The sequence below is a fragment of the Equus przewalskii genome, chromosome 28 (assembly GCF_037783145.1).
Source record: "Equus przewalskii isolate Varuska chromosome 28, EquPr2, whole genome shotgun sequence".
Classification (NCBI taxonomy): domain Eukaryota; kingdom Metazoa; phylum Chordata; class Mammalia; order Perissodactyla; family Equidae; genus Equus; species Equus przewalskii.
Genome location: NC_091858.1, coordinates 33072015 through 33099713, shown reverse-complemented (window position 1 = coordinate 33099713; position 27699 = coordinate 33072015). Strand labels below are relative to the sequence as shown.

Genomic DNA, 27699 nt, shown 5'->3' with positions numbered 1-27699 from the left:
GGTCATTTTTTCTCTCATCCCAACCTCTTTCATCAGTTGTACATTGAAATAATTCTGTATTATTTTCCCTCACTCTGAAATTTTTTTTTTGAGAAGTCAAAAATTAAGGGTACCTTGTTTAGTGTTTTTGCTTATTAAATAATTTGTGAGTAAATTAGTTTTTTAAAGACAGCTGAGGAAAATTTCTTAGGCAATTAATAAAATATTAAGAAATTAAGGTGAATGTTAAGAAAAATTAATTTGATCACTTCTGGTTCAGAAAGTGGCATGTACTGATCCTGAGCTATAGTCCTTTTGATCACTCAGAATTTTCTAATTATTCTTTGGGGAATAGGAAGTTGAAGCAGCTAATAAAAGCTCGTGACCACTAGCCAGCACCAGTGCTAGATGACAATACTTTGTTACTTAAAAACAAAGTGAAACAAAGAAACCTTGTGCTTTCCATAGCTACATTAATTTATACACAAGAACGCTTTGGGTTTATGCCGTTATAATAAAACAAATTCACCTGCCTCACAAAGTAGTTCAAGCAGCTTTAATGCTCTCATTATTTCTCTTCTGCATTGCATTAGAATTCCTAGCCAGTGCAGTAAGGCAAGAAAAAATATGCATACAGATTGGGAAAGGAAGAAATAAAACTGTCTATTCACATAAGACATGATTGTGTTCAGATAAAATGTCAACAAACCTCCAAAAATCTCCTACAACCTTGAGTTCAACAAGGTTACAGGATATAAGGTCAATATACAAAATTTAGTGGTATTTCTGTGTACTAGCAATAAACACCTGAAATGCTAACTTTTTAAAAATGCCATTTATATTAGCATCCCCAGAAATTGAAATATTTAAGTTTAAATCTGACAAAATATTTGCAGGATCTGTATACTGAAAACTACAGACCTCTTATGAAAGAAATCAAAGAAGCCCTAAATAAAAGGAGAGAGATACTATGTTCATAAGTTGGGAAATTTGATATTTTTTAAGCTGTCGATTCTCCCCATTTTGATCTATAGATTCAACTCAGTTCCAATTATAAGGCAATCAAAATGTTTTTGTGGATATTGGCACACTGGTTGCAGTTGCAAAGCACCTTTGAAAGAGAAAAGCAGAGTTGGAAATTCAAACTCAAACAACAGAGGAGTCTAGGTGATGGTGAAGGAGGACTCTCTCTACTATTTTGGCAACTCTTTTGTGAGTCTGAAATTATCCAAAATAAAATGTTTAAAAAAGCAAGCATAATTGACGAGTCTTATAATAAAAAATGGCACTCCCTGCTGTGTTGTTTCCCGGCCTGGATTCTCACTCCTAAAATATTCTTCTGATATTTTATCTACATATTTCTAAATAAAATGCTTTTTTGGTCATTTTTTTGTTTTTCACTTTAAGACAGTATCTATAGACTTCCTTCTGGGGAATATTAAAATATGGCTGTACAGCTTTCACTGCTGCACACACTTCTCCTCCCCAAGCTATCCAAAGTGGTTCTAATTTTTGTTTAACATATTATATATGTGTATAGACACACATACACACACACTCATGGATGACTATGTGAATACTGTCTGAGCTGAACCATATAATGTACTGTGATTCTGTTTCCTTTCTGGTAATTCATCTTTGTTTTTCCTGAGCTGATCATTGACACTTATTTTGATTGCTTAGTTTTCTATGTGCCTATCACTGATTCACTGCAAAAATTTCCAAAAGCATTACAATTCTTTTCTCAAAACTGTCTATACATCAGATAATCTTCAAATCTCTGTTATTTTTTTTTTTTTTTGGAGGCACTGCACATGATCCCTTTGTTGTTCTTGCCCCTCCAGACTGGTTCTTTCTGGGTCTACAGAACAGCTGTTATCCTGGGACTTCCCGTCACTGTGATCCCAGGAATCCTCTTTTTGTTTGGTTTGGTCTGTGTTTTCATGCCAGAGGCTTTTTTCAAATGGGTTTGAAGTCATGTTCAGTAATGAGGTGCTGATTGAAACTCTGTTTGCCTGAGCGGCGAATGGATAACCTGAGTGGTGGATGGAGGTGTTTGGTTGAGGGAGGTTCGAGTGTTGGTATTTGCATGTCTTTTTTTCCTGGGCTGATCAGTGTACCCAAACAAACAGCCCGTGTCCTGCCCGTGGGTTCTGTGCTAGTGTCCCAGGGTGAGGGCTCTGCTGGAGAGGTTTTCACAAGCGAGGACGTCTCCCCATTGCTCTCAGAAAAGCTCATCTTATCTTAATTACAGAGGAGGGTAGGAAATTTCTCCTTTTTACCCCTTTCTACACCCAGTTTTCAGAGATATCTAGTACCACCAATTGCTCTGCCTTTCTGGGAATCTGTGGAGGGAACTGGATGCTTCCTATTGACTCCTTCTCTAGACACTTAAGTTCAAGCTTTCTGTGCCCTTCTAAGTCAGTTACGATTTATCCGTCTGCTTTGCAACTTCCAAAGTATCATCATATTTTATCTATTGTAGACTCTTTTCCATTCCTCTTAATGCCATCATCTTAGTTGAGTATTGGGAGATGGTGAAGATAAATGTAAGCTCATTTTGCTATGTTTAACCATAGTCGACTTCATTTTCTTCCTTGTATATGACCCTATTGTTGACTTGCATTTCACAAGAGCACCCTTTCCTGGCTTGGGTTCCCTGTGGCTGCACTGCCTCACATTGTTAAAGTCAAATGATTAGGTGTATATAAAATGAGAGGAGACCATTTGTGTTTAGCCTGGTATGGAATTAACTGCATAGTCAATCCTACATGATGGACACTTGTCTCATCAGTAGCTATTAATGTAGTAATGAGTCAAGGAAATGTTTCCTATTTAAATTCATTGACAAGGTTCAGGTTTTATGAGTGACAATTTTAAAATGTCAAAAATATATTCATTTGCAGTGGATGCTGAAATAACTCGGCCTTCATTTTAGGGGCTATAAACATGGGATTTGATCTTCTGTGTTCATGCAACCCATCCCTTGCTTTATTTTAGCTTCTCAATTATTTTTGTTCTATCACATGTTACAAGAAATATGTTGGGTTAACTTTTTTAGTTCATTTACAGCCTTAACAGTCATCTTGCAGAGTAGATTTTCCCAATTTTGAACACTCTACTAAGGTAAAGATGAGTTTAGCTAGTTAAAGTATACTAAAGCAAAAAAGTTTACACTATATTTCTGATTTGAGGATTTCATTACAATCACGTTAGTGTTTTCTGCTGTCTCTATATAATGTCCATTCCTAGGATATCTATATAAATTAAATTTATTAACTCACTTACCAAAATTCTGCTGTAGATGCCTTATGGTTTTATTTTCAAAACATTTAGAAAGGGACAAATTCAGAGAACATAAATTTTCTCCAAAAGGGTTGTTTAAATTCAGTTGTCATTTTAACGTGGGTTCCATTTGGACTCAAATGCCACACACATTTTTAAGGCTGGTTCCCTGGATTCTCTCACTGGTACGTTGTGTTTCTCACTACACTGTTCTTTCATATTGCCTCATGTCTGAAATGAACCTGATTTTGAAAGTTTTTACATTTTGTTTCCTGGGGTAATCATGAGTTTGTAGGGAACCACACGTTGTTAGTGTGTCTCTGTAAATGATAACATGTATTGGCTGATAAAAGTAAGGAAAACACTGTTTACTTAAATGTTTTTAACCAGCCAGAAAGTGCTGGGTAGAAACAGGATTTCAGTGTAAAATTACCAATTTTCTAATACCTTCGTTCATTGAACTTAAGATGTCTTTTTTTTTTTTTTTTTTGGAATGTTGTTTAGGCAATACAAATCAGGGGAAAACAAAAATAGGTTTCATGTACAATGCTCCTGTGCACACACAGCTCTAAGTGGAGTTTGAACAGGGTCCCTGAGAACACGGCACATTACTTTCTCTCTAGTGGAGACAGAGTTTCTCGTGTTATACTCCGCTCCCATTACATCATCTTAGGCCCAAAGTCCCCAGAGCTCTTTCTCCTGTCTTTCCTGGCTTGTCTCTTGATTCTCCCCCAAACAGTTCTTTTACCACATGCTCATACCCTGAGCCCACGGATAGAAACAGTATATTATTATACCTGACCAACAGGGCAACCAACCCTATTTTCTTACTACTCCTTCCAAAGCACCCTCTACTCCAGCCAAAAAAAAGAACCTACTTTAATCCCGTCTTGGTACATGGTATTCTCTCTGTGCTGGAGTGCCCTCTGCCCTTGCCCCATCTCTCTCTGCCTGATGAACTCTTACTCGTCCTTTAGGACTCAGCTTGAAATGTCAGCTCTTCTGTGGACCCTTTCTTGGTTCTCCTAGGCTGGCTGAGTCTGCTTCCTCCTGTAGGTTCCCACAGCACTGTTCTGGAGAAACCACCACTTGTGGTTTGCCTTCCTGCCTCCCCAGGGGTGAACTCCTCAGGTCTGTGTTTGTTTCCAGGACCTAGTGTGGGTTCTCATTCATGATGGGGTTTCAATGAGTTGTTCACAGATGAACGGATAGTGAGCCGAAAGAAACAGTTGTTGAATAAATAAATGCGTCTGTTTAAAGTAAGACCCATCCCAGTGCTGAGAATTGTCATTCAGATTCTATATCCTGTTCTTGTCTTTATTCCACTATCATTTTCACTTTTTCTTAGAAAAAACATTGTGTCTCATGTTGGATAAGTACTAACTTTAACACATAAAAAAGGAAATATTTAAGACTGATATCCCGTAGATGGTTCTGAGCCTTAGAAACTAACAAAAAGGAAGACATGGGCCTCATTCCCAGTAATTCAGCAAAAAGAGCTTAAGCTTTATGTAGCAACTCTGGAAAAAAAGAATGAATTCACTGAATGTAAGAAATGAAATTGCAGATAAAAAGATAAACATGAGTTATGTAATTCAATGTGATTATTTTAGTTGTAAAATTATGCTGTTGCATAGAAACACAAATTTTCAGGCAGTTTGGTCATATATCAATGACTGCAGAATCTCAGACATCATTGAATTAAAAATAAAAACATTGTTTTGGTTATTTAAAAATGTGTGAGTTCAAATAATAGCAATAATAATAGTAACAATGAAAGCTTTTTTAGGAGACATTTTATGCTTCCAAAGTCTAGGAAGTATTTTCAAATGTCTTATGGAGAACAACTTCTGAAAATATTAGCTAATATTAAAAACAAGGTCATACACCAAAATAAATGCTTTTTAAATTTAGACTTATAATCTATGTTCTCCTAATTTACATTTTTTTAAATTAATAAAATCCTGAAATATTTACTGAGGATTATAATGACTCAAATTGGAAGTTTGGAATTGTTTCTTAATACAGTATTTCATATGTTTAGAAATGGGGTGGTGTTTAGTATTTGATCTCACTAGGATAATAACCCAGATTTCTAGTCATCGTGAGACTTTTTCTTAACCAAGCATTTATTCATACTCATAACATTTATGCAACCTGAAGAGTCTGATGTCACTCTGGTGTTCCAGCACATCTGCTTCAGATCTAGGGAGTGTGTGGTCAATACTGGGTTTTTGTTTGTCTTTGTTCTATCTTCAAAGTGACTTATTGTTCACTAAGAGCCCAATAAATGTATAATAAATGTCCTGTTTGTTGTGTCACTTGTAGGTACTGTGGTCTTTGGAAATGGGTCATTGGATTTCTGAGGACCCCTTCGAACTTTCTAACTACTTCCCTGCAGCTCCTGTAAGTCAGATGTTATTTTATGATATTAAATATAATTTGATATTCTCAGGAAATTACTATAAGCATAGATATAGACTAAGGTTTTTATTATATCAAGAGCAATTATGCCCATAATTAAAGAGATATATTTATAGAACTTAACACTTTTTATCTATTTGTGAGAACAAATGTGAGAATATTCTGCAAAAAGTTATGAGGAATGCAGTCTCAAAAAATTTTAATTATAAAAGTCCTCAGAAAGATTGAGAAAGACAAAAATAAAAAAAAAAGAAAGAATAGCTTATTGAGAAGGTAGTATTATGTCTCACTTACTGCTTTAAAAGATAATACTTTGACTGTTAATAGAGATACAGCTGATAGGTATAAGAATTGTGGCCTGCTAGCATTATGATGTGGTCTTTATATTTTGGTGTTTTTCCTAAACTCAGCTTTAACTCCACTTTCTTTTACTTTTAAGTATTTCAAATGCTTAATGGAAAAGTTCCAGGTTCTGATTTTTTAAAAGATTAAGCAATAATCAAGTAGGTAATTTAAGGTTTAGTTGGAAGTGGGATTGGACAGAAGTTGGCTTCATTTTTAAAAATGTTAACTGGTTTGTGACAGCTTATTCTTTGAAAAGATTAATACCTGAAAGATCAATAGTGATTTTTGTCTGTGACCAGTCTTCATGTTTTTTAGCTGTTTATGCTGTGTGACTTTACCATAACAAGAAGTTGGAGTCTGACCTCTCACCACTGTAGATAGCTAAGTTGTTGGGTTGTTTTTGTTTTCATTTTTAATATTACTATTTTGATTTCCTTTCAACTTTATAAATATTTTCTTGAGAAGAGACAAAATTCCTCTCATTAAGACTTTTTGTTCATTTGAAATGCATGTAAGGAATTGAAGTGTAAAATAAAAACACAAAATCCCCCCAGTTTCTGTCATAAGAGAGTAGATAGAAGTCTGAAGAGCACAGTGAGGTTTGCCTTTGAAATTCACTTTACCTGCCTATGTGGGCAAGTGATATAAGTTACATTGTTGCCAGTTTTTCCTGTATTGTCTCCCCCCGCCTCAGTATCTGTCATGCAATCATTGAGATATCATAGAAATTTACTGTTTCTTGTGAAGCGGTGATATTTTCTTATTATTGGATGTTTTTTACCTTGACCCAAAGCTGGGATACCTCTGTTGAATTTATAAAGCCTTCTTAAATGTGATAAGAGGAACTGTTCTAGGATGGAGAGGTTCTTTACTCACTTAATATACTGGGAAGGATATTATATAAGGATATTATAACATGATGGGAAAAGCAGAGCACCTGACTCTTCCAGAGTCCATAAACTGACTCAAAACACGTAGCAACAAGTGAGTGTTGTAAAACCAAGTCGAGGTGGGGGAGCATGTAAGGCTAAAGTAAATTAGGTGAGAAAATTGGAATAAAGGAAAAAATAGCAGCAGAACAGTCTAAGGTGATGATAGACACGAGGTAAATGCTGGTTGCACATCTGGCTGGAAGCTTCCTAGCAGCTGACTCAAAATCAAATATATGAGAAACTGCTTCAGAATTACAAAGCGTTACACAAATGTTCATTAGCATTAATTGTACTGTGAAGCTTCAGAGTTAACCCTCTAGGAGTATAAGTTTTTGCAGTCCTGAGCTTAAATCCGTGCTCTCAAAATTTTCTGTAAACATTCGAATATACGATAAACATCAGATTTTGTTTTTGCACTCCAGAACACTTTTTTTTTTTAAGTTTGCTGGTGGACATTAAAAAAAAAAATCTTACTAATGCAAATTATTTTTTTCCTTAAATAACTTTAGAGCTGAATCTAGCTTGAGAAGTACAGCTTTGTAAGTGTCTTAAATGGAAGGGCTTTCTCAACCACCAATTATAGCCTTGTTCTCCAAAATACATCTTACTAGAAGAGAAAAAAGACCTCTATCTTAGAACAGTGACTGAAAGACAGTAAAGCCTCTTTGTCATGATATTAAATGTGCAATTTTCTTCATCATTAAAAATCAAAATTTTCCTTGTCATGAGGCACAATCAGTTTTTGGGAATCAAATTACAAAATTGTAAATATTATCATAATAGTTAAATGCAGTCATCTCACCTAATAAGTTATATTTAATTACTAAAAATACCTTCATATTTAACAGCCAGGCAGGAAAAAAAAAATAGTACAATCTTCATATAAACTACAAGAGCATACATCTCTATTAATAATTTCAGAGATCCTGGACGTTTTCACCATATAAACTTGAAATATATATTTGAGCGTTCCCTTAAAACTAAGCTGTTGACACATATGTAAATAATGCTGTTTTCAAAATGAAAATTTAAAGCACCTAAGAGGAGGAGTAAAAATGCGTTAACTATGTTTTTGCTTCTCCAAATATTAAACTGCTGATAACCACTTCTCAGAAAATCCCTGAATATATAATATATATTTATGGCTTAGAGAATTTTTTTCCTCCCTTTAATTGTGATAGTGAATTCTGATTATGAATTCAGCACATATGGCTATTTACACAATCTATAAACAGTGCTTACAAGAATGCAGTTCCAAGATTATCTCTGCTATATAGTGTAAGTGTTCTGTTTTCCAGTTATTTACTGATGAGCTCGCACATAACATTCTTGGTTGTGACAACAGTCTGTGAATCGTCAGTGTTATCCGGAAGCTCAGCTGTGTCTTCGCCCAGGCATTCCACCAGGTCACAGCGCCAGGTTGTTGCTTGTTCTGGGTTGAGCTTTGGTTCACTGAGTGGTACAGGTTCAAGTGATGAAATTCACGGGCTCTAACTTGGAGCCCACGGATTCCTTCCGCACCCGAGAGCATGCTGTCTGTCTGAGGTGGACGAGGAGACAGTACGCAGCTGTGTCTTTCAGAGCTTTGGGGTTAAGTCTTTGAAAACAGTACAATACAGCGTTCCTCAGGTGTGTGTGGCATTTAGAAATCTGCTGGTCGGATCATCATGGTTGTGGCCTTGAGCGAGTAGCCCGATCCTTTCCAATAGTACCACTTAATCCCGTTGAATTTATTTGTGTTCTGCCTCTGTGGGTAGTACATTCCGTTCAAGTTGGAGGGACCACATGCATCAAACCACCAGCCTGTGAAAGTCAAACATGGAAGGAATTAGGAACTAGGTAACCCCAACTGTCTCACCAGGGATTTGGAAATTCTCGGCTAGTCCACTAATCACATTCCATGCATTTGAAGGAGGCAGATACTGTTGAGTGTACAATGTGCTGTATTGACAGCTGAGGAGTACGGTTTCCCACCTTTACACTGGTTAAAGCACAGTTCCATTATGGCTCATGTTTTTACGAGCTGTCTTACTCCTTTTTTCTTGTGCTGTGTGGAAAGGCCAGTCATCCACAGTCCTGATCTGGTAAGCACACGGTACAGGTGAAAGAATGGCTAAGTCAAAAACTGAAGAATTTTTGGGTGACTCAACAGGATTACTTTCCAGTTCCAGCCACACAGTGGACTGGACAGATTCACGCTCCACTCCCCCTACCAAAGAAATTCTTTTTGTTTAAAATATAACAAATTTTAAGTACTTAGCGGAACTAGATAAAAAGGATATCTAAGTTTCATAGACAAAAAGGAAATTTAAAGCTACAGTGGCACACTCACTAAGGTAAAGCCAGGGGCAGAGGTGGTGCTTGGCACCACAGCTGAGGAGGTGCGTCCACATCTACACCTGAATGCTAGGCTTGGGGTTTGAATGCTGTTACCTAGAACAGGAGCAGCCTGGAGGCCCTGGGTTTGTGAGGGGAGGGAATGACCTCAATCTACCTGCGTTAATCTGAATAAATCTTAAAAACACTGTGTTAGAAAGACACTTACAGGATGATGCCATTTATGTAAAATTTTAAAATACAGAACAAAATAACTATTATTGATATTTCCATTCATAGTAAAATAAATAAATAATGTGAATGAACCTCAATTCAGTGGTCACCTGAGGGGCAGGGGTTGGTAGGGCAGCTTTAGTTGTATCTGTGAAGTGTTATTTCTTTAAAAAATATTCTGATGCAATTATTATATTAATATTTATACATTGGACTGTGATCACCAATAATTTCCTCCAGGTGCCTAAATTCTTTAGCAGCTGCATGGCTGGAGTTGATTTGGTCAGTTTGATAAGACAATTCTGTGTGTTACTCGGAATCCTTAAAAATATTAAAGAATATTACAGATTTCTAGGTCTGTGCATTCTGGAGCCTGTTATTTGGCTGAACTATAGAATTTACTGTCCATGCAAAACTCTAGCTGACCATGGGCTGGAATCTAACCTCTTTATCATTGGGACCTCCCCACTTTCTCTCTTGGGCTGCGTTTCTTCTCCCCAGTCTCTTTTCCACTTCCACTCTCAGCCCTAAATCTTGATTTGAGTAAATAAATATGTTGTTTCCTTGGTTATTAATGCACTTCCCCTACTCTCTTGAGAGGCTCATGGCATATGGGTGGTCTGAAGACCGCCGCCCTCTCGAGTGGACGGCTGGCTCAGTGCGGGAATGCAGACGGAGAAAAGGACCGGGTGTCTTTGGTCCCCTCACCCCATGCCTTTTCCCCTTCCCATTGGCTTTAAAAAGGATTATTATGGTAGAATGTGGGAGACAGGCAGGTTTTACATAATCTATATAATAGCTTTCTCTCATAGAAGTTATTCTTGATATAATTATGGCTAATAGGGAAGACCTGTGTTGCCAATTATATTATATATATATATAAATATATTATCTAAGGAACTGTAGGACTGATTTCTGTAGTGGAGCCTAATTCTTTCAGTATTATTTTAAAGACATGAAAATTACTGAATTTTAAATTATTTTCATAAATAACTTCTTCCTTGGACTGTAAACAATTCTTAACTGAAGTGGGAACATACAATAAGCTTAGATCTCTTCCTTGCTTATGTAAAACCTTATAATTATAAACTATTTTGACCATAGCTCTTACCTTTGGTTTCCCTGGGTGAGTAATGGGTGGATTTTTGGGAACACAGTTTATGGTCTCCACGTATTAAACCTGCTGATTTCCTGTCTGCATTGCATTCGGTTTGTGCTTTTGGCAGAGTTTTTGTTGCTGTTTTAAATCTTTCGATGTTTTTAAAAACTAACTCGACAGTGACTGAGAGACTTGTCAGTCACTATTAACTGGTTCTGGCTATTCAATTTTTAAACTTTTAGAAATCAGAAGAATAAATTTTCTAGCAGTTGGTTCCTGTCATTGAACTCTTACGTGTTTCTGAATACTAATTTAGCCATTTTAAGTGACTGTTACAACAGTTATTTGCTTATGGGTGTGTTTTCCATTTTTTTAAAAGAAGTCTGACATGGAAGGTTGAAAACAAGAAGAACCTGAAAATAAAAGCCTTAATTTAAAGTGGACAATCATTCATTTTAATTTGGTGCACTAAAAAAGCAGGTTGGTTAATTAGTTTCTTTGTGTTTATAAGTATTTGCTATATATTAATGAAATCCTTGAGGAAAAAAACCTGAAAACTGAAAATTCCTTGTTTGAACAATAAGTTGTTGGTTGGAAGCATTTCTATAGTAATGGATCTATATCACTGTTTGGGTTGCCGTTTTGAATTTTCAACCTTTTTAATAAAGCAACATGAAATTAAAGCATCTCTCCAACATCTGATGCTCAGCGAGCACAAACTCAGGAGAGCTTGCTGAATGTCACGTGTCTCCGCTCCTCCCCAGGGCTAGGTCCTGAAGAGACACTGTTGGCCTGCTGACAATTCTAGCTCAATATCACATTCTTGCTTAAACTCAACAGTCTGAAAAAGTGAAAAACAAATGTCCCTGCATCGAGTGAGTGTGTCTATTTATGAAATGTGGACATTGTCACCAGTCACAGGTTGAAGTCCAAATAGCCGACCTTTCATTCTATGAAATTCTTCCTTGCCAACACAAATAGGAAGAGAGAAAAGCCATCCTACCTCCTGTGAGCATTTGTGAACATTTGCAAATACATTTGTCGTTGTCTGCGTCCTTTGTGCTAAAATCATTTCCTGGTTGGCTTATGCTGCTTATTTTGCCGGCTGTCCCTGTAAGTCCTTTAAGGTGAATCCTGTAAGCAGGCAAAGAAAAAAAAAAAAAAAGAACGTAATTGGCTTGGGTTGTTGATTTACCATAGTGGAAAATTTTTTATAATGAAGAATTCCGTTCTACAGAAATGCGTTCTGTGCTGGTTAGTGCACTAATGCATACTCTGGACAAAATATTTTCACACTGGTATAAACAGGAACCAACTTATCATCAAATCCTTAGGCAAAGAGGAATGTTTTCGTGAAACCTTCAATGCATATCACTTGCACAAGCATCAGCAGGGACTTCAGGGCCCTGTAATTTATTTTCCTGCTGCTTTTAGATAAACAGAAGAGGGGAAAATACAGCGTAAGGGGACCCTCTTTCCAGACCTCCAGGCAATATCCTTAGAGAAGTGAGAGTCCTGAGCTGACTGGACAGCTTCAAACATCATTATTTTCAGTAGAGTGGTGGGGGTGAGGAGGGCAGCAGACAACAAGGAATGATCATTACATTTGGAGTAGAAATCTACAGAACTGTGTGGAAAATAAATCCTTATGGCTGCTTTCCCTCTTTTCTTTATAGTATTGTCATAAGCCCGCTAGGCATTGAGAAAGGAATAAACATAATATTAAGCTAGACAGTAGATAACAGCCCACACTTTCAGAAGATGGCAGAAATCTGGCTTGCACAGTGATCTGTGTGCCAGTGAGGAGAATGGAAGGGAAGGAGGAGGTATGTAAACGGCTGCAGGAAAGCCCATGGCTGATTGGCTGGGTACAGCTCAGAACAGGGCTCCACGTGGCAGTGTGTGACTGTGTTGGAACAGGGGCTGTGGGAGCCTGGCCTCCAGTTGAGTCTTCTTGTCCTGCGGATGCTGCAGTGTCAGAGGGAGAATGGTACTTTAACCCTCCAAATGATGCTCGTCTTTGTAATACCTGCTCACATTTGCCAACCACCACCTTGAAAGGGATATAATTTCCAAGAATTCATGTTAGAACAGAGGGTGGAGAAGAGAGGAAAGGTTCACCAGGGATTCACTCTAACCAGGCTATGCCAGGTACTTTCAGGGGCATGTGCACCAAATGCCCATACCAACACCAAGAAGCAGGCATTACTCTTGATTTTGTATATAAAATCATCGAGGTTCAGAGATAGGAACTCGTCCAAAGTCACATCTTGTACACAGTAGAGCTAGTATTTGCACCGCATGCATCTGACTCCTCTGTGTGGTTCCTCCTTGGTGCACACCTTAACAGGGATGTTTGTTTATTGAGGAGGTAGTTGTGAAAAAGATGGCAGCAGGGAGCATATCAAATGAGGTTCCATAAAGCGTTAGTTCTAGGTAACTTTTGTGTTAATGACTTAGATTTAAAATTGTTTTTAATATTGTAACTCTAGAAATTTGATCATAAGGCATTGACTGAATTTCTGAATTTCACTATTATCCTCATGTTTCAAAAATGGCCCTGGCCCCTGGCACAGCCTCTAAATACCTGCTACAAAGCATTTGTATAAGTTCTACTCATCATTAGGGTTTTTTTTTTCCCGAGGAAGATCAGCCCTGAGCTAACATCTGTCGACAATCCTCCTCTTTTTGCTGAGGAAGACTGGCCCTGAGCTAACATTTGTGCCCATTTTCCTCTACTTTATATGTGGGATGCCTGCCACAGCATGGCTTGATGAGCGGTGCCATGTCCGCACCCGGGATTCGAACCAGTGAACCCCAGGCCGCCAAAGCGGAACATGCACACTTAACCGCTGCGCCACCGGGCCGGCCCCATATCATTAGGATTTTGAGTTCATGTAAGTTCTACAGATCGTCAGGATTTCAAAACACTTCCATTTCTTTCCAGGCCCTTCTCATTAATTATAGATATGACTGAGACAAACTGTTCCCTCACTTTTCCTCCTTTTGACTCCCTGTCTCCTTAGAACAATTTCAGTTCTTGTGGAACTCATTAAATTTCCTCTAAGGTGGGCAAAATAAGGGAGGATACTATTTTTTGTTAGCCTCTCTTATAAAGATTGTATACTTTTAGATCCTATTATGTGGCCCGTTGGTTTGAAGTTGCTTTCTTTAAAAGTTTGGTTATTAAGAATAGCCACATTTTTGAAATTGCTTTAAATTGGTATCAGTTGCTTTTATATTACAATGAAGTGAAGGAAAAGGGAACGCAGCATTTAATAATGAAATCTCAGCATTTGTATATAACTGCCAGAATGCTTCTGAAAAGTGACCAGTTTTTAAGGTTTAATGTACAAATAGTTTTTAATTTTGATAAAAAGAATCATTTTCTATTGGTGCATTTATCCATTCCTTGTAACATGTGTTTTTCAGTTTTCCAACATTTGGGGAACATTTCTTTAGTAAAAAACAACTCAGCTGCTACATACAGTTGGCATTATGAAACATTTGTAGTTATTATAAGTTTTAGCCTTATCACAGTTTCTTATCACATTGACATGTTTTATTAGGCTAATAATTTTCTTGATGTAATATCTGTCTTACGCTGCCAAGTATTTTAAACTGAGCTTTAAACAAATGTGTGCTTTTTTAAATGGCATATCCAAAAACTGATTGGATTTCCAAAGGAAATATCTGTTAAGAACCATTTTACTTTAAAATAGTTTTATAATGTCAGTGTACAAGGGTAATGACCCATTCTGTAAAATCTTCTTATGTAAACAGTTTAATCCTTAATTTTTGTGTTTCTTTCTTTTTTTTTTTTTTAATTCTTCTGTTGTAGATTCCTAACTGTTGCCAGTTGAAAAAATATTTAGCTTGGAGGTAAAAACAATGACCAACCACTCGCATCTAAAAATTCACTGAAGTGCTGATCTCTTTGGAGTCCACTTGGAGCTGTAACGAGGCCCACCACCTCTCTTTTCATTCATCTGGGTCATTGCCTCTCTGAGAGAGCCCTGCTCTTTCTATAATGAGAGTTGATGGACTGTGTTTCACTGACTTTTTAAAAGTCAGGTCAATGCTTGTCGTCCGTTGTCTGTGTTCAAAACATGCTTCTGAACTTTGATCCACTGTTGATGAAGCAGGACTTACTGGACATTCTACAGTTTTCAGGTAGTTGTTTGGGCAAGCTGACTTTCGGTCCATTTTCCCATGCTGTCCATTGTGACTCTCCCCGGGAAGCCAGCTCAAGGACTTTGAAGTCATGTTTATTTTCCAAACTATTCAGATCTTGGAATTTCTGTTGAGCAGAGGGTCTGAGTTGGGCATTAATGAGATTTAGATGGGGCTGTAGGCCAGATGATGACTATTTTCTCTGATGTTCCTATTGAACCTCGTTTGTTTATTTCTGACCTTAAGAGAAGGTGTTTCAGAATATGTGCTTCACGATCACCTAACACCACCGTCTGTGCTCTTTAGGCTCCTTCAGGGCTCCGTTGGTGACTAAACTGTTCTGTTGTGCCTCCTCAGATCAGTTCCTTTGATGCCACCTGATGCGCAATCTCACTTCTGTCTCTATCACTGCACATGCATCTCTGGAAGTTCTGTATAACAGCGTACACACGTGTGTACACTTGCCTTACAAGGTGCTAGCCTTTCAATCCTCTCATGGCTCTCTGTCTCTACTCTCATGGCATTTTAGAGCCAGAAAGTAAATTCCGAGTCAAGGTTGCCCATGCTTTTCTTGGAACATTTGAGATTAGGGCCGCCAAATTGGTGGCACAAGGCAAATTCTGTGGGAGTGCTGAGAATCAGCAGTGCTTTCTACAGCAGAGAGCAGAGGAGCTGACTGACTGACATCCTGCCTAATCCTACCACCTTTAAACTTGCAACTCATCCTGACTTTGGGATGGAACATAACGATGGAATGTGCTTAAACTACAAAAAGGTATATTTAACTTTTAAAACCTCTTGGAAGAAAACAATACAGTCATAGGTATGCATCTGTTATGATATTGGCATGACATTTTATTATAGAGACACTAAATGCAGGTATCCTACAAACAGTGATTGAATGCCCATTATCTTCAGGACAGGGCTCATCTATACTTTGAGGATACGCAGCACACGCCATGGACAAAATAGTGCCCTCATGAAGTTTCCCTTCGACTGTTAAAACTAAAGTTAGAATTTTAAAATGAGAGAAATTTACCTAAAGGCAGCAAAGAACTCTAAGAAACAAGGTGTTTTTCCATTTAGGATAGTCTAATAAGAGTAGTTTAGATCCTGGTTAATACAACGGGGTTCTCATTTTCTGGAGTAATCCCCCAGTAAATCCTTTAACTTCCTTCAGTTACCTATAATGGACCTACCTGTAATTGAATTCTTCACTTGAGAGATAGAAGTGTTCGTACAGTGAATAAGCCTCGTTCCCTTCCCAGTCTTTAAGGTGTATTTTAAGCACGTAGCGTTGCTGATTAGTCACTTGTGAAACAAACTCATTTCCCAGCCAGTATTCGCCCGAAGGGTTCCCAAATCCCTGGAATCCAAGTCGTAAAATTAAATTACCGCATGTATTTTTTCGTCACGTATTTGAAATCAATAGTCCATCAATGTGGCATGATATAACTATCAAATATTCAGCAGAAATTCCTTCCTGGACTGTGAAAATCTGGGTTCTTCCGTAGAAGAAAGTAGATTTTTTTAAGGGTCAATTTTAAGAAACAAAGCTGTTACTGGAAGAAAATTAGTATTAGAAAAATTAGAACCACTTGGGGAGCCACCAATAGCAACATAAGCAGAAGCAGCGAAGTCCGTCGACATGGGAAGAACTGTGAAACAGTTGGCTTACCCCGAAGTGCTGAGCCTGCCATTAAAAATAAGCCTAGCACCCGCATGCCTTTGTTTTTACATAGAGTTTACGTTACAGTGACAGGGCCATTCTTTAATGGGGAGACTGAAACAGCAGTTAAAAAGAACCCATTGGTAAAAAAAAATAAAATAAAATTGTCAAAAGTCATTGGTTAGTTGTGGATTTGTGGTGAAGTTTCTGCAGATCTTGAGAGTTAGCTTTCCCAAAGAAAATTATTTTCAGATGTTTTAAAGAGTATTCATACCGCTTTATATTCTTTCCACGTCCTCTGAAAATCAACACTGCCATCTTCACGTCGCTGGATAATGGTCCACCCGCCTCCACCAGTTTCCATGTCACAGTAAGCCTGCCAAGGGGAAGCGCACCGTTATACTGTGTGAGAAACGTCGTGACTCATGTCTTCATCTTAAATAACAGAAACGAGATGAATGCAGATACCTAGAACAACATTTGTGCTGATAGGGTTCTCTGGGGTAAATCTTTGTGGTCTTCCAAGAAACAGATGGTTTTAAATAAATGGAAAACTAGGAATTTAAAATGATGGTGAAAAATAAACAGTAATATAACACGACGTGTTGATGAAAATATCACTGTCTTGTCATCATCTCTTCTAGGCTAAAGACCCACCCAATGGCTGACCCAAAGATCGTTGTTCCCTAGAGATTCATTTTGAATGGGACAGACTGGCTCCAAACCTCTCCTCTCCAACCAGTAGAAACCTGTCAGTTGGAGTCCAGAGCCCTGAAAATCTATAGGATAGTTGCCAGTCCCTATCAGCTCTGCAGAGAGTTATGGAAAAGGGATCCTCTCGTATCGTAGGGTTTTCAAGACTCCAGTTATGTTATTCTGTGGGGCTATTAGGCTTCCTCCATGTAGGATAAAAGTTGGGTTGCTCAGTTCATCCCTCAGTACAAGGGACCTAAGTCGTCCAGGGACTGAATATGGTGGATGTGACCTGAGCATGGCCTGGCAGCTCTAGTCCACAGATCATGACCTCAGGCTTCTTTGCACTTTACTCACTGCCCATGGCATTTCTCTTCCCAGCTCTTTTTATTCCTGCTTTTAAACTGGCTTCGTGGGTATAAACTTTGTTCAGAACACAAAATTCTTTCTTGGGCTAGGAGCATGCATGCTCAATTTCAACTGAGCCAGAGTTTTATTATGAAATTAAAAACCTCTGAAAATAAGATTACATAAATAGTTTTAAATAATGAGATTATAGTAGAATGAAAAAGTTTTCCAGAAAGTTAAATTTCCCTACAGCATTCAAGGCAGTAAATATGAAAGTTAAGGTTCAAAACCAATTAGAAATATTCTTCCTTTGTTGTTTTCCATGGTCTTTGAGGGAATAATGGAGATAATTATGGCAGAGTAAGTTTAAATGTGAACTATTCTGCATTTGGGACTTAAAATCCTAGAGAATGAGGGCTAGAGGAGAACCAAGGCCTGCTCTTTTATTTTAAGCAGCTTGCCTGATGTCTCATTGCTAATGGAATAGAGAGTTGCAATTGGAACCCAGCGCCCTGTCCTCCAGCAGGTTTTGCTCCACCACTATTCTAGTCTCTCTCCATGAAGGTCACTTGGCCCACACCACTTTCCTGATGATCCTCATGTTTGGAGACATATTTTGCATTAAAGAAAATTACATTTATTAAGAATAAAATGATTTCCCCATTTTAAATTAATCAGGCATGTAAAATTGATCTGCTTAAGGTAATCCCTTATTACCACGCTGTATTGATATTATTATTATTAATTTTCATTATTATCATAGCTATGCACCACTCTCTTCCAAGCACTGTGTTAGGTACTTTGCCTATATCATCTGTAATCAGAGTTGCTGGGATATGATAATTCTCCATTTTTGAAAAGAGAAAAAATTTGGTAAAGCTAGATTAATTTGATCAGAGACATTCAGTTGTTAGGTGGAATACAGGATTTGAATAAGGTCTCTTTAATTCCTAATTCTGTAATGTTTTTTCTACTGTACTATGCTGCCAGAAACAGAGAAACTTGACCCTTTTGTTACTAGGCCAAAAGTCCCTCAAGACAGCTCCAAGTTGAAATCGGTTCATGAGTAATATTGCTGCTTATTTGCCTGTGGTCCACAAAATGGTCAGTATTGCTCACTTCTATCACTATATCTTTTTAAAAAAAATCCATTTAGTAAACCAGCTGAATAAGCTACATTAGTTTGAGGAGTCATGTGTGTACAGAGAAGTTAATTCCCCTCTATCCTAAGTGACGTGCTAGTGGGTGGAAAGAATTAATATGGTTCTTAGTGATCGTATCCTTGTTCCAAGCGTATTTGATTCTTTGGTGTCAAAATCACCATTATGAAGTTACTGATTTTTAAATCAGAGAACAAGTCCATCTTGTTATGGAAATCAGAGTCAGTACTCGAATGGCTGGGACTCACTACCAGAGCATAAATGATTTGAGCCATGCTGTTCTCTAACTCCATCAGGGACAATGATAAGATTATTAGAACATTCTTAATATTACTTTGTCCAGATTAAAAAAAAATACAAGAGGGGCCGGCCCCATGGCCGAGTGGTTAAGTTCGCGCGCTCTGCTTTGGTGGCCCAGGGTTTCGCCAGTTTGAATCCTGGGCGCGGACATGGCACCGCTGATCAAGCCATGCTGAGGCTGCGTCCCACATGCCACAACTGGAAGGACCCACAACTAAAAATACACAACTGTGTCCCAGGGGGCTTTGGGAGAAAAAGGAAAAATAAAATCTTTAAAAAAAAAAATGAGAGAGTTTATAAAATCTGAAGTATTATGGTTAATTGCATCATGAAACTTTGAGGGAAAGATCGTGTTCAAATAGAGTTATCCACGTCGCCAGAGGTCCTGAGTGAAAATGATGAAGTTGATTCTATCAGGAGCAGAGAAGCAGAAGTCCTCAGTGATGCCCAAGACTTCACCGCTCCAATTACAGCAAACCTGGGGCAGTGCATACTTTTGGTTAGCGCACTATTGCATGGTTCAGGGAGCTGATATCTTGCTCTAAATCTTGATGTCTTTCAGCAAATAATGCCTGATTGAAATGTTACGCTTCAGCTCTGAGGCCATGGTGAATGACTGATTAGACAGCAAACACATAGATAAACATTAGGAGACAGGTATCCTATGAAATTTAGGGAAAGAAACTATTGTGTCCTAACTAGGAAAAAAACGTGCTCTAATGTTTCTAATAAATGCCTTCTTGCAGTGTCTATCTTGTACAAAAACTTAATGAATTTTTCAAAAATGAAATATGTAGGCCCTTTTAGCAAAGATCTGCCCAAAGATCTTTTGAACCTTGTTTTCTTGAGTTAGATGAAACAGGGCAAAATTTGGTCCCCTGCCATAGTCTTGGGGGCAGTAGAATGAGAACACTTCCTGCTTATTGAATGCGTGCTAAGTAGCCGGTGCTGTCCTGGGTACCTCCATCATCACCTCAAAACCGCTCTTTACGACTGGGGGTATTATGTCATGCTACAGATTAGGAAACTGAGGGCTCACACAGGTTAAACGACTTGCTCAGAGGCACGAATTCGCAGAGCCGGAATTTAAACCCAAGTCTGTCCAGCTTTCTCTTCCTGGATCAGATTGTGAGTTAGGGAGTCTGGAAGGGAATCTAAAGGTAACTTAATCTGGACCATTTATTTTAGAAATGAGAAAACTGAGGTTTTGAAAGATTGTTATTCCCTGCTGTGGTAAATGAGTTATTTTTACTGCACGTGTTTAAAAGGAATATAAATCCTAATATTTCCAACCACGACCTGAGACTCACGTCATCCCAGAGTGCTGTATATTTTCATCTTCTGTGAGGTCAATGGGTTGGTATAGTGCACTGGGGTGGGAACATTGCTCTAAGTGAGAAAAGCACTTATCCAGCAGTAGGGTAGTACTGTCCAAGTGGTGATGGTCCTTCTGGATTTGCATTGGTAGCATTCACATTTTATTCGTATCCTCTATCCTCCTCTTGTCACTCCTGTCCCTGTTATCTCTGGGCCAGGAAGAGACTAACATCTGGTGACTGACAATAGCATGCAAAGAATTGTCAGGAAAACCAGATTGCAAAGGGGATTGAAAGGCTTATGTAGGGTTTGTTCATTACTTTTTCATCCGCACGGACTACTTGGGTTTTTTCCTCTCCCAATGCACTGCTTCTAGGGTGCTAGGGACATTAACTGATTTCAAGGTTGATTTAAGGCAGCATGAATGAATTAGAAAGATTGCTTTGGAAAGTATTATCTTGAATAGTACAGTATTTATCCTTTAAATTCATAGTCAAGGTATATGTTACTATTTCAAATTTCATATCTTTAAACCCTTAATGCCTGCATTTTTAAAGTGTTTTTCTTTATTACCATCTTAAGTACAGAGGATAATACTGAGTTCAAAGAGATAACACTCTTCCAGGGGCCTCTAAAATTTCCACTCGATGCAGTCTCTAGTGTCTTTTCTGTAAGTGTTTACTTCAGTTCACTGTGTAGCTGCTGTTACAGTGAGATGCAGACTTATAGACATTTAATATATGCAGTCATCCACTCTTTACATAACACTTTACACTGATGCTCATGTGATATTATTTTACCTAATCAAACTTCTAAGAGAAGCCACATTGAAATATTCCCTGGGGAAATGATTTTTTTTTTTTCTTATCTAAATCTCAATGTCTCCCAAAGCAACTTCGGGAACCATACTCAGTGAGTAATCCAGAATAACTAAGGAGAAATTGAGTTAAGCTATACACTAGCTTCTCCTGATGCTAAGTTCTGGTTGTTAGTTCACTGTCCACACAGTATGGAGCTTACACCTTCAAGTAAACTCCATGCACTTGGGAAGAAAATGAAAGTCTTCCAGCCTACATTAGATGCCATAAGAATGGCCTGCCCCAGCGGTCCTCACGGTGTGGCCTGCAGACTCCTGGGGGTCCCTGAGAGCCTTGCGGCAAGTCCACAAGGTTGGAACTGTTTCCATAATAACTACGACGTTCTTGGCCTTTGACACTGGGGTGGCATTTTCCTGGATGGTACAAAGGCACTAGTGGGTGACACTGCTGGCGCCCTAGCGTGGATCAAGGGAATAGTACAAACCGAGCTAGAGTCACTGTACTCTTCAGTCACATGCTCGCACTTGGGGGGAACAAAGCAGTAAAAATTAATTTTATTAAACTTCTACTGCTGAGTGCATAACTTTTTATATTCTCTGTGATGAAATGGGAAATGTGTATAAGTCACTTCTGCACACGAAAGTACCACCGTTGTCCCAAAGAACAACTTCTGTGTGATTGCCTTAGTTGTGAGCTGAATGAGGCCTTTTTTATTTGGATAGAATACTCTTGTTACTTGAAATAACAATTGAAAGACAAACTATGGTTATTCGAACATTGGTATTTGGAAGATATTTTCTTTAAAATTAATGAAATGAGAGGCCAGCCCCATGGCCGAGTGGTTAAAGTTCCATACACTCCACTTCGGCAGCCCAGGGTTTGCGGGTTTGGATCCCAGGCATGGACCTCCTCCACTGGTCACCCATGCTGTGGAGGCATCCCGTATACATAATGGAGGAAGATTGGCAGATGTTAGCTCAGGGCTAATCTTCCTCAGGAAAAAAAAAAGAGGAAGATTGGCAACGGATGCTGGCTCAGGGCGAATCTTCCTCGCTAAATAATAAATAAATAAAATAAAATTAATGAAATGGGTCTGACGCTTCAAGGAAAGCAACTGACAGTCTGCACGATGAAACCAAATGCAAGGAGACTATAAGATAGATACGTCTTACGTAGAAGATAGATGTATGTAATAAGATATGTATTTCTTCATCATTAATACCATGTGGCTGTTCCGTGCACAGTGATTGGACTTAGAGCCCTTGGCAAGTACTTTTTGTGAGGTAGACAGTAAGTGTCTGTTGCTTTGCTTTGAGTGGAGTTGGGGAAGCATGTGGGGTGTGTGAACTATACTCTGCAGTTCCCCCACTTCTAGAATGACCTGCCTACAGCCAGGGAGTCAAAAACCGGAGACGAATCCCTTACCTTTATCTCCTCCGTGGAATTAGGGAACGTTAGCGTGTAGATGCCATTGGTCGTTAGTCCTGATTTGAATGCTTCTGCACAGTCTCTGAAGATGATCTGTTCCTCCTTAGCAGCAAAGGAGTTCTTAGCTGCTTTTAAAAAAGAGGAAAGCATTGAAATGGCATTCATGAGAAGATCAAAGTCTATTATTTCGAGATGCACTCAGTTGCTAAGTTTTCTTACGTTTGAATTCTCACAATAAGTAAAAAGGATATGCCAGTTTTTTAGCCTTTCCAAAAAAGTTACCCTTTCAGCATGTTTTGTATTAATTCTCTAAGATTGTTACCAAAATCCATACTTCCTTTTTTATCATCAACTACATGGAATGCAAATACTTCACGATCAGCTACAATAAACTATTACTTTTTAAAAATCTTTCATCTTGAGTGGAATCCGATAAACTTATTAAAGAAGAATAAAGAAAGAACATACCTAAAAGCAGTGTGAGCTCCACAGTGGCCACCTCACAGCCCAGTGGTCATTAGCCTGTCCAGGCCGTAGTATGTACTTTTTTCCTTTTTATATATCTGAGGCCATGTCTTTATACATCTCTTTAGACTATTGGGTGAAGACATTTAGTTGTCTTTGGATTTTTAGCAGCTGCCCCATAATTGTTGTGTTAAAGAGGAACCTAACATTTCTTTGTCTTGGAACTTCTTCCTGTGAAAATTCTAGGGCTATGAAATTCCTTCAGATTTTTCTCTGCTGTCAACATTTAGACTTCCCAATCCTTTTTGGCCCGGTCAAAAAAATGTGTGTGTATGTCTATGTGTGCTCTTGGATGCATTTGTTTATATTTCATTGTAGAGACTTGCAGAGCAGGAGTCTCGGGATGGGGTGGTGTGGACAGGGTCACACCTGCTTGTCAGCTAGAGGCACAGTGCAGAGACCAAAGCCCCTTCTGGGGCTCTTTCTCCCCAGCTCGTGTTTTCTGCCAGGATTTGAGCTATGTGATTTTCTCTGTGTGGGGTCATCAGAGGTAACACCTCACGCTCTTGATCCCACCAGACAATGTCAGATGATTGGCTTTTCCTTTTTGATGAATGTGAAAAAAATACAATTTTTCTAAATTATAGGAGAGTGAAACTCTAGTTGGAGGGCACATATTGCAAACTGGCAGCCCAGGGTGAGACCTACCACTCAGCATCAAGATCGTGCCACAGTTTTTGTTTGTTTGTTTCCTTATCACATTAAAATTGTGATAACTGCCTGACTCAAGGAAAATGTGAGAACGTGTTTCTTATGAAAGTGAAGACTATCTCTACATGTTTCACATGTGAAGTTTATCTATGTCAAAAGAATACACGTCAAAAAGACATTATGAAGAAACCATGGTAAGAACCAACCCAATTTCTTTAAGAAAAACACTAAAAAGTACCACAAAGATTATATATCACATCTCTGTTAATAACCTAAGATGCATCCCTTCTTCCTCTAATAACTAAGAGAAGTTGAAAGGTAAAACAGTACTAATGAAGGAAAAATATACTTAAGGATGTGGCGAGAGAAGGGAACTAGCATTTCTTGAGTCCCAATCTTATTCTGGTTACTATAATAATATCTCATTTAACCTTCACAGTAATCCTATTGTCTAGTATTATTTTTCCCACTTAAAAAATTAACTTGCCCAGCTTCATACATCCAGTTAATGATGGAACTAACTCAAAGTAGGCTCTTTGGGCCCATGAATCAAAACTATGTTTGGGGTCTTTGCTTCATAATAATTAATTGGTATAAATATGCATTCCCCCGCCCCTCGTCTTCCTCCTTCTTTTCAATTGCTTTTATACTGAGACCCTATAAAGCTTTCATATGAAATTTGTAAGAGAAATAGTGCCTTTTCTGAAAGATGAAAATTTTTTTTTAAATTTTGAGAGTTTCACTAACAGCAATTAAAACTGAAGAAAAATGATATGTAAATGTTACTTACAGTTGGGTGTCGATATCATAGTCAATAAATTATGAACTGTCTCCATCAGATCATGTTGCTGCTTTTGGAGGACTGAATTATTCACAGTCGCAGTCACTAATTGTTTCTCTAGTTCCTCAATGATGGAATTTTGCTTGGATACTAACACCTGGAGCTGGTCTTTCTCTTCTTTTATTGACCGAAGTTGAACTATGTGCTTGTCTTCCATATCTAGTACTTTCTTTTCCAGGAAACTTGTAAAGAGAATAATTGTAGTTAGTGAAGGGTGTTCTGATGACCATCAAAGCCAAGTGCTTTATAGACATCTAATCAGTTTCATATACAGTTGTTTATATTTATTGAATTTCTACTTCTCAAGGGCACTCTGTTTAGATGTTAAAGGAGTTATAAAGTAGCAAGAACTCTGAAGAAGCTCAAGCTTGCTGAGATGACATTCATGGATGTGACAAAGCTTCTGTGTCTCCATTGAGGAGAAAATACTCTGGTGAGAACGTAAGGTCCATGATTCAAAGTTATCACATGGAGTGCATTTGAAGACTAGTTTCAGTGAAGAGGGATGTGGACATTGAGAAGGCATCCTCGGTGTTAGGGACACATGTGGGCAAGTGGAAAGAGCCCGAGCTGAGAACCTCAGCTCCGTACAGGACTATCTGAGTCACCCGGGCAGGCCATCCTCTCTCTGGGTCTCAGGTGGATATCCACCTATAGAAATAAATCTCTATGTAAAATGAAGGCATCAGATTAGATGATAATCTCTGATGCTGCTCCTAGTTCAAATAATCTGTAAGTCTATCATGCCTTTGTGTCATGGGCAGTAACATTTTCTGAGTCTTCAGCTCTGCAAACAGCGTTACTCATCTAAGGAACTGACTCCCTATTGTAGGTCTTGCCTATAAGCAGTAACAATCAGTCTTAATCATTATTATTAGAATTCAACTGCAGCCCTTAAATTTATCGCAGCCCAGTGGTCACTGTACATCAGTATATGACAGTAAATATACCGTCAACAGAACAGGTCAGTAAATAATGTTACCTTAATGCAGTCTTTTGCGTTTGACTTTCATCAGTTTCACCATATGCACTTTTCAGCTATTATTGCTTGATATTCTTCTTGATATCAGTTAACTTATTTTTTTAATTTGTATATCACTTTCATTGATTTAAAAACCAGAATGACTTACCATAAGCAGAAGATAACCTAAAAATAAATACATAAGGTTTTTCTGTTTCCTATCTAAAATCATTTCTAGTATAGGTGTATAGGCAATATGCTTTGGGAAACAAGTATCCTACAACGCTTTGACCTAGACAATTAACATAAAATATATGGGGCTTTTTTTTTTTGGTAAGGAAGACTCTCACCCTGAGCTAACATCCGTTGCCAATCTTCCTTTTTTTTGGCTTGAGGAAGATTGTCCTTGAGCTAACATTTGTGCCAGTCTCTCTCTATTTTGTATGTGGGATGCTTCCACAGCATGGTGGATGAGTGGAGTAGGTCCACACCCAGGATCTGAACCTGTGAACCTCGGGCCACCAAAGTGGAGCACACGGAACTTTAACCATTCTGCCACAGGGCCAGCCCCAATGGGGCATTTTTAAATCATTAATCTATGCTGCCTTCAAAATGATGATGCTGAAATTTGTTATCAACCGTTTTTGTTGTTTTTAATATTCTATGAGGAGGCAGAAAGATGTGACAATCACATGGTCCAGAGTGTGAATGAGAGTTAAATGCTCTGGGATGGATATTAAAAAATAAACAAACAAGCAAAAAACTTTAGTCTCTTTCTCCCAAACCTATACCAGTCACATCCTGATCTAAAAGATTTAATCTTACGATTAAATGCAAGCGTGTATTGAAGAGTTAAGCCCAGCATCAGGTCACCCCAGACCAGGCTGGCTCTGAGAGCAGCTCTAGTCACATAGTGAGTACAGAAACACAGATCATTGAATCTTAAAGCTCTAAGGAGTCTCGGAGATCATAACTGGAGCAACATTTTGCAAAATGAAGATTAGGACCTATTAGTGGCTTGTGAAATCAGTTTAGTGAGTCACAATCAACATTTTTTTAATGAGAGGAAATTAAATGGATAAAACAGATGAGAATCGAGTGCAAACTCATAGCAAGAACTTTGCACATTGCAACAAATACCATGGTCAATACTGTCAGGTGGTAGAAGACAGGAAGTGGAGCAGCATGAGGTATGCGTGCATTGTTTGAATTTTGCTCATTTGCATCTTGTTGATTTTCTGATACAGGAGGATCAATTTGATCATCACTATAAAAGTTTGACTCAGGTACTGCCTTGTATTAACATAGTTCGTGGTCAGTTGATAAGTGTGGGGAAATATCCTGTGCTGGCAAAAATATCAAGGCTGAATCGTGTTTCTTTTGAGAGTTTTTATTGCCTCTCTTCAGAAGGGGACAGTGTCAATGGTAGAACTTTTCAATGACAATAATCACAATTCAATTGAACTGGCACAAATAGCCCCTAAATCCATCATTTATTGTTGGAAGAAAGAAAGAATGATAAGATGAAAAGATGCATAGTACTTTGAACTTCAGCTGGTGACTCTAAATGTGTTATAGTGGCAATCTTCAGCAAAATGTTGGCCCTACTAAGTACTCTGACTTCATTTGAACCTGTTCTATGAAGAAAGCAATTGTGCTTTGGGGGAATTATTGAAGATTATTTAAAATATGCTTTGTCAAATGTGCAAAACATTGGCATATTTTTGTAATGATGATCTTGCAAATGAAATCTTAGACTAGTCAAAATTTAAGGCACCTAAAAACACAGCATGCCAAACTCATTGAAAGATGTAAAATCTTTGGCACAATTTTCTTATTTTTATTTATTAATAGCAGTTGATGAAGAAACCTTACTATTGTCATTTCATTTCATATTTATGACAAAAGAGAGTATAATTTCTGCAGCTGCTAAAAAGATTATTCTTCCTGCAGGTGTAGATTTGTTACATATGACTTTTGTGATGTATCAGCTGATAAAAGCTGTACCTTTTAGTATCTGTACTAGGGCCGGTCACTCAGAAACAGTTCTTATGCAACTCTAGTCTGAGTTAGACTTTTACAATCCAAGTTGTGGAACACTGCTGTTGCAAGTCACATAAAATTTTAGTTTGTTAGATATGTTTGACAAGGTGGTTTTGTGGAGGAAATGTTGTGATGTTTAAATTGAATTTCATACAAAA

The 27699-nt window shown here is 38.1% G+C and overlaps 2 protein-coding genes across 17 annotated transcripts in view; one reads left to right on the top strand and one right to left on the bottom strand.

Moving 5' to 3' along the window:
• The window catches only part of MCPH1 (microcephalin 1), a 233978-nt gene that overhangs the window by 102894 nt on the left and 103385 nt on the right, over window positions 1-27699 (top strand). For all 15 annotated transcript variants that reach the window (XM_070598595.1, XM_070598597.1, XM_070598592.1 and 12 more), the window contains exon 12: window positions 5593-5670. In XM_070598595.1, the coding sequence (XP_070454696.1) occupies window positions 5593-5670 (78 nt within the window). The remainder of the gene's footprint in view (window positions 1-5592; window positions 5671-27699) is intronic.
• The window catches only part of ANGPT2 (angiopoietin 2), a 54433-nt gene continuing 34497 nt past the window's right edge, over window positions 7764-27699 (bottom strand). Inside the window, exons 4-9 of one of the 2 annotated variants that reach the window (XM_008514514.2) lie at window positions 24487-24719; window positions 22518-22645; window positions 16731-16832; window positions 15987-16153; window positions 11618-11748; window positions 7764-8768 (exon numbers count right to left, since the gene is read on the bottom strand). In XM_008514514.2, coding sequence (XP_008512736.1) covers window positions 8608-8768; window positions 11618-11748; window positions 15987-16153; window positions 16731-16832; window positions 22518-22645; window positions 24487-24719 — 922 coding nt within the window. In that variant the 3' untranslated portion in view covers window positions 7764-8607. Of the gene's footprint in view, window positions 8769-11617; window positions 11749-15986; window positions 16154-16730; window positions 16833-22517; window positions 22649-24486; window positions 24720-27699 lie in introns of both variants that reach the window. The other variant, XM_008514513.2, reaches the window with a different exon arrangement.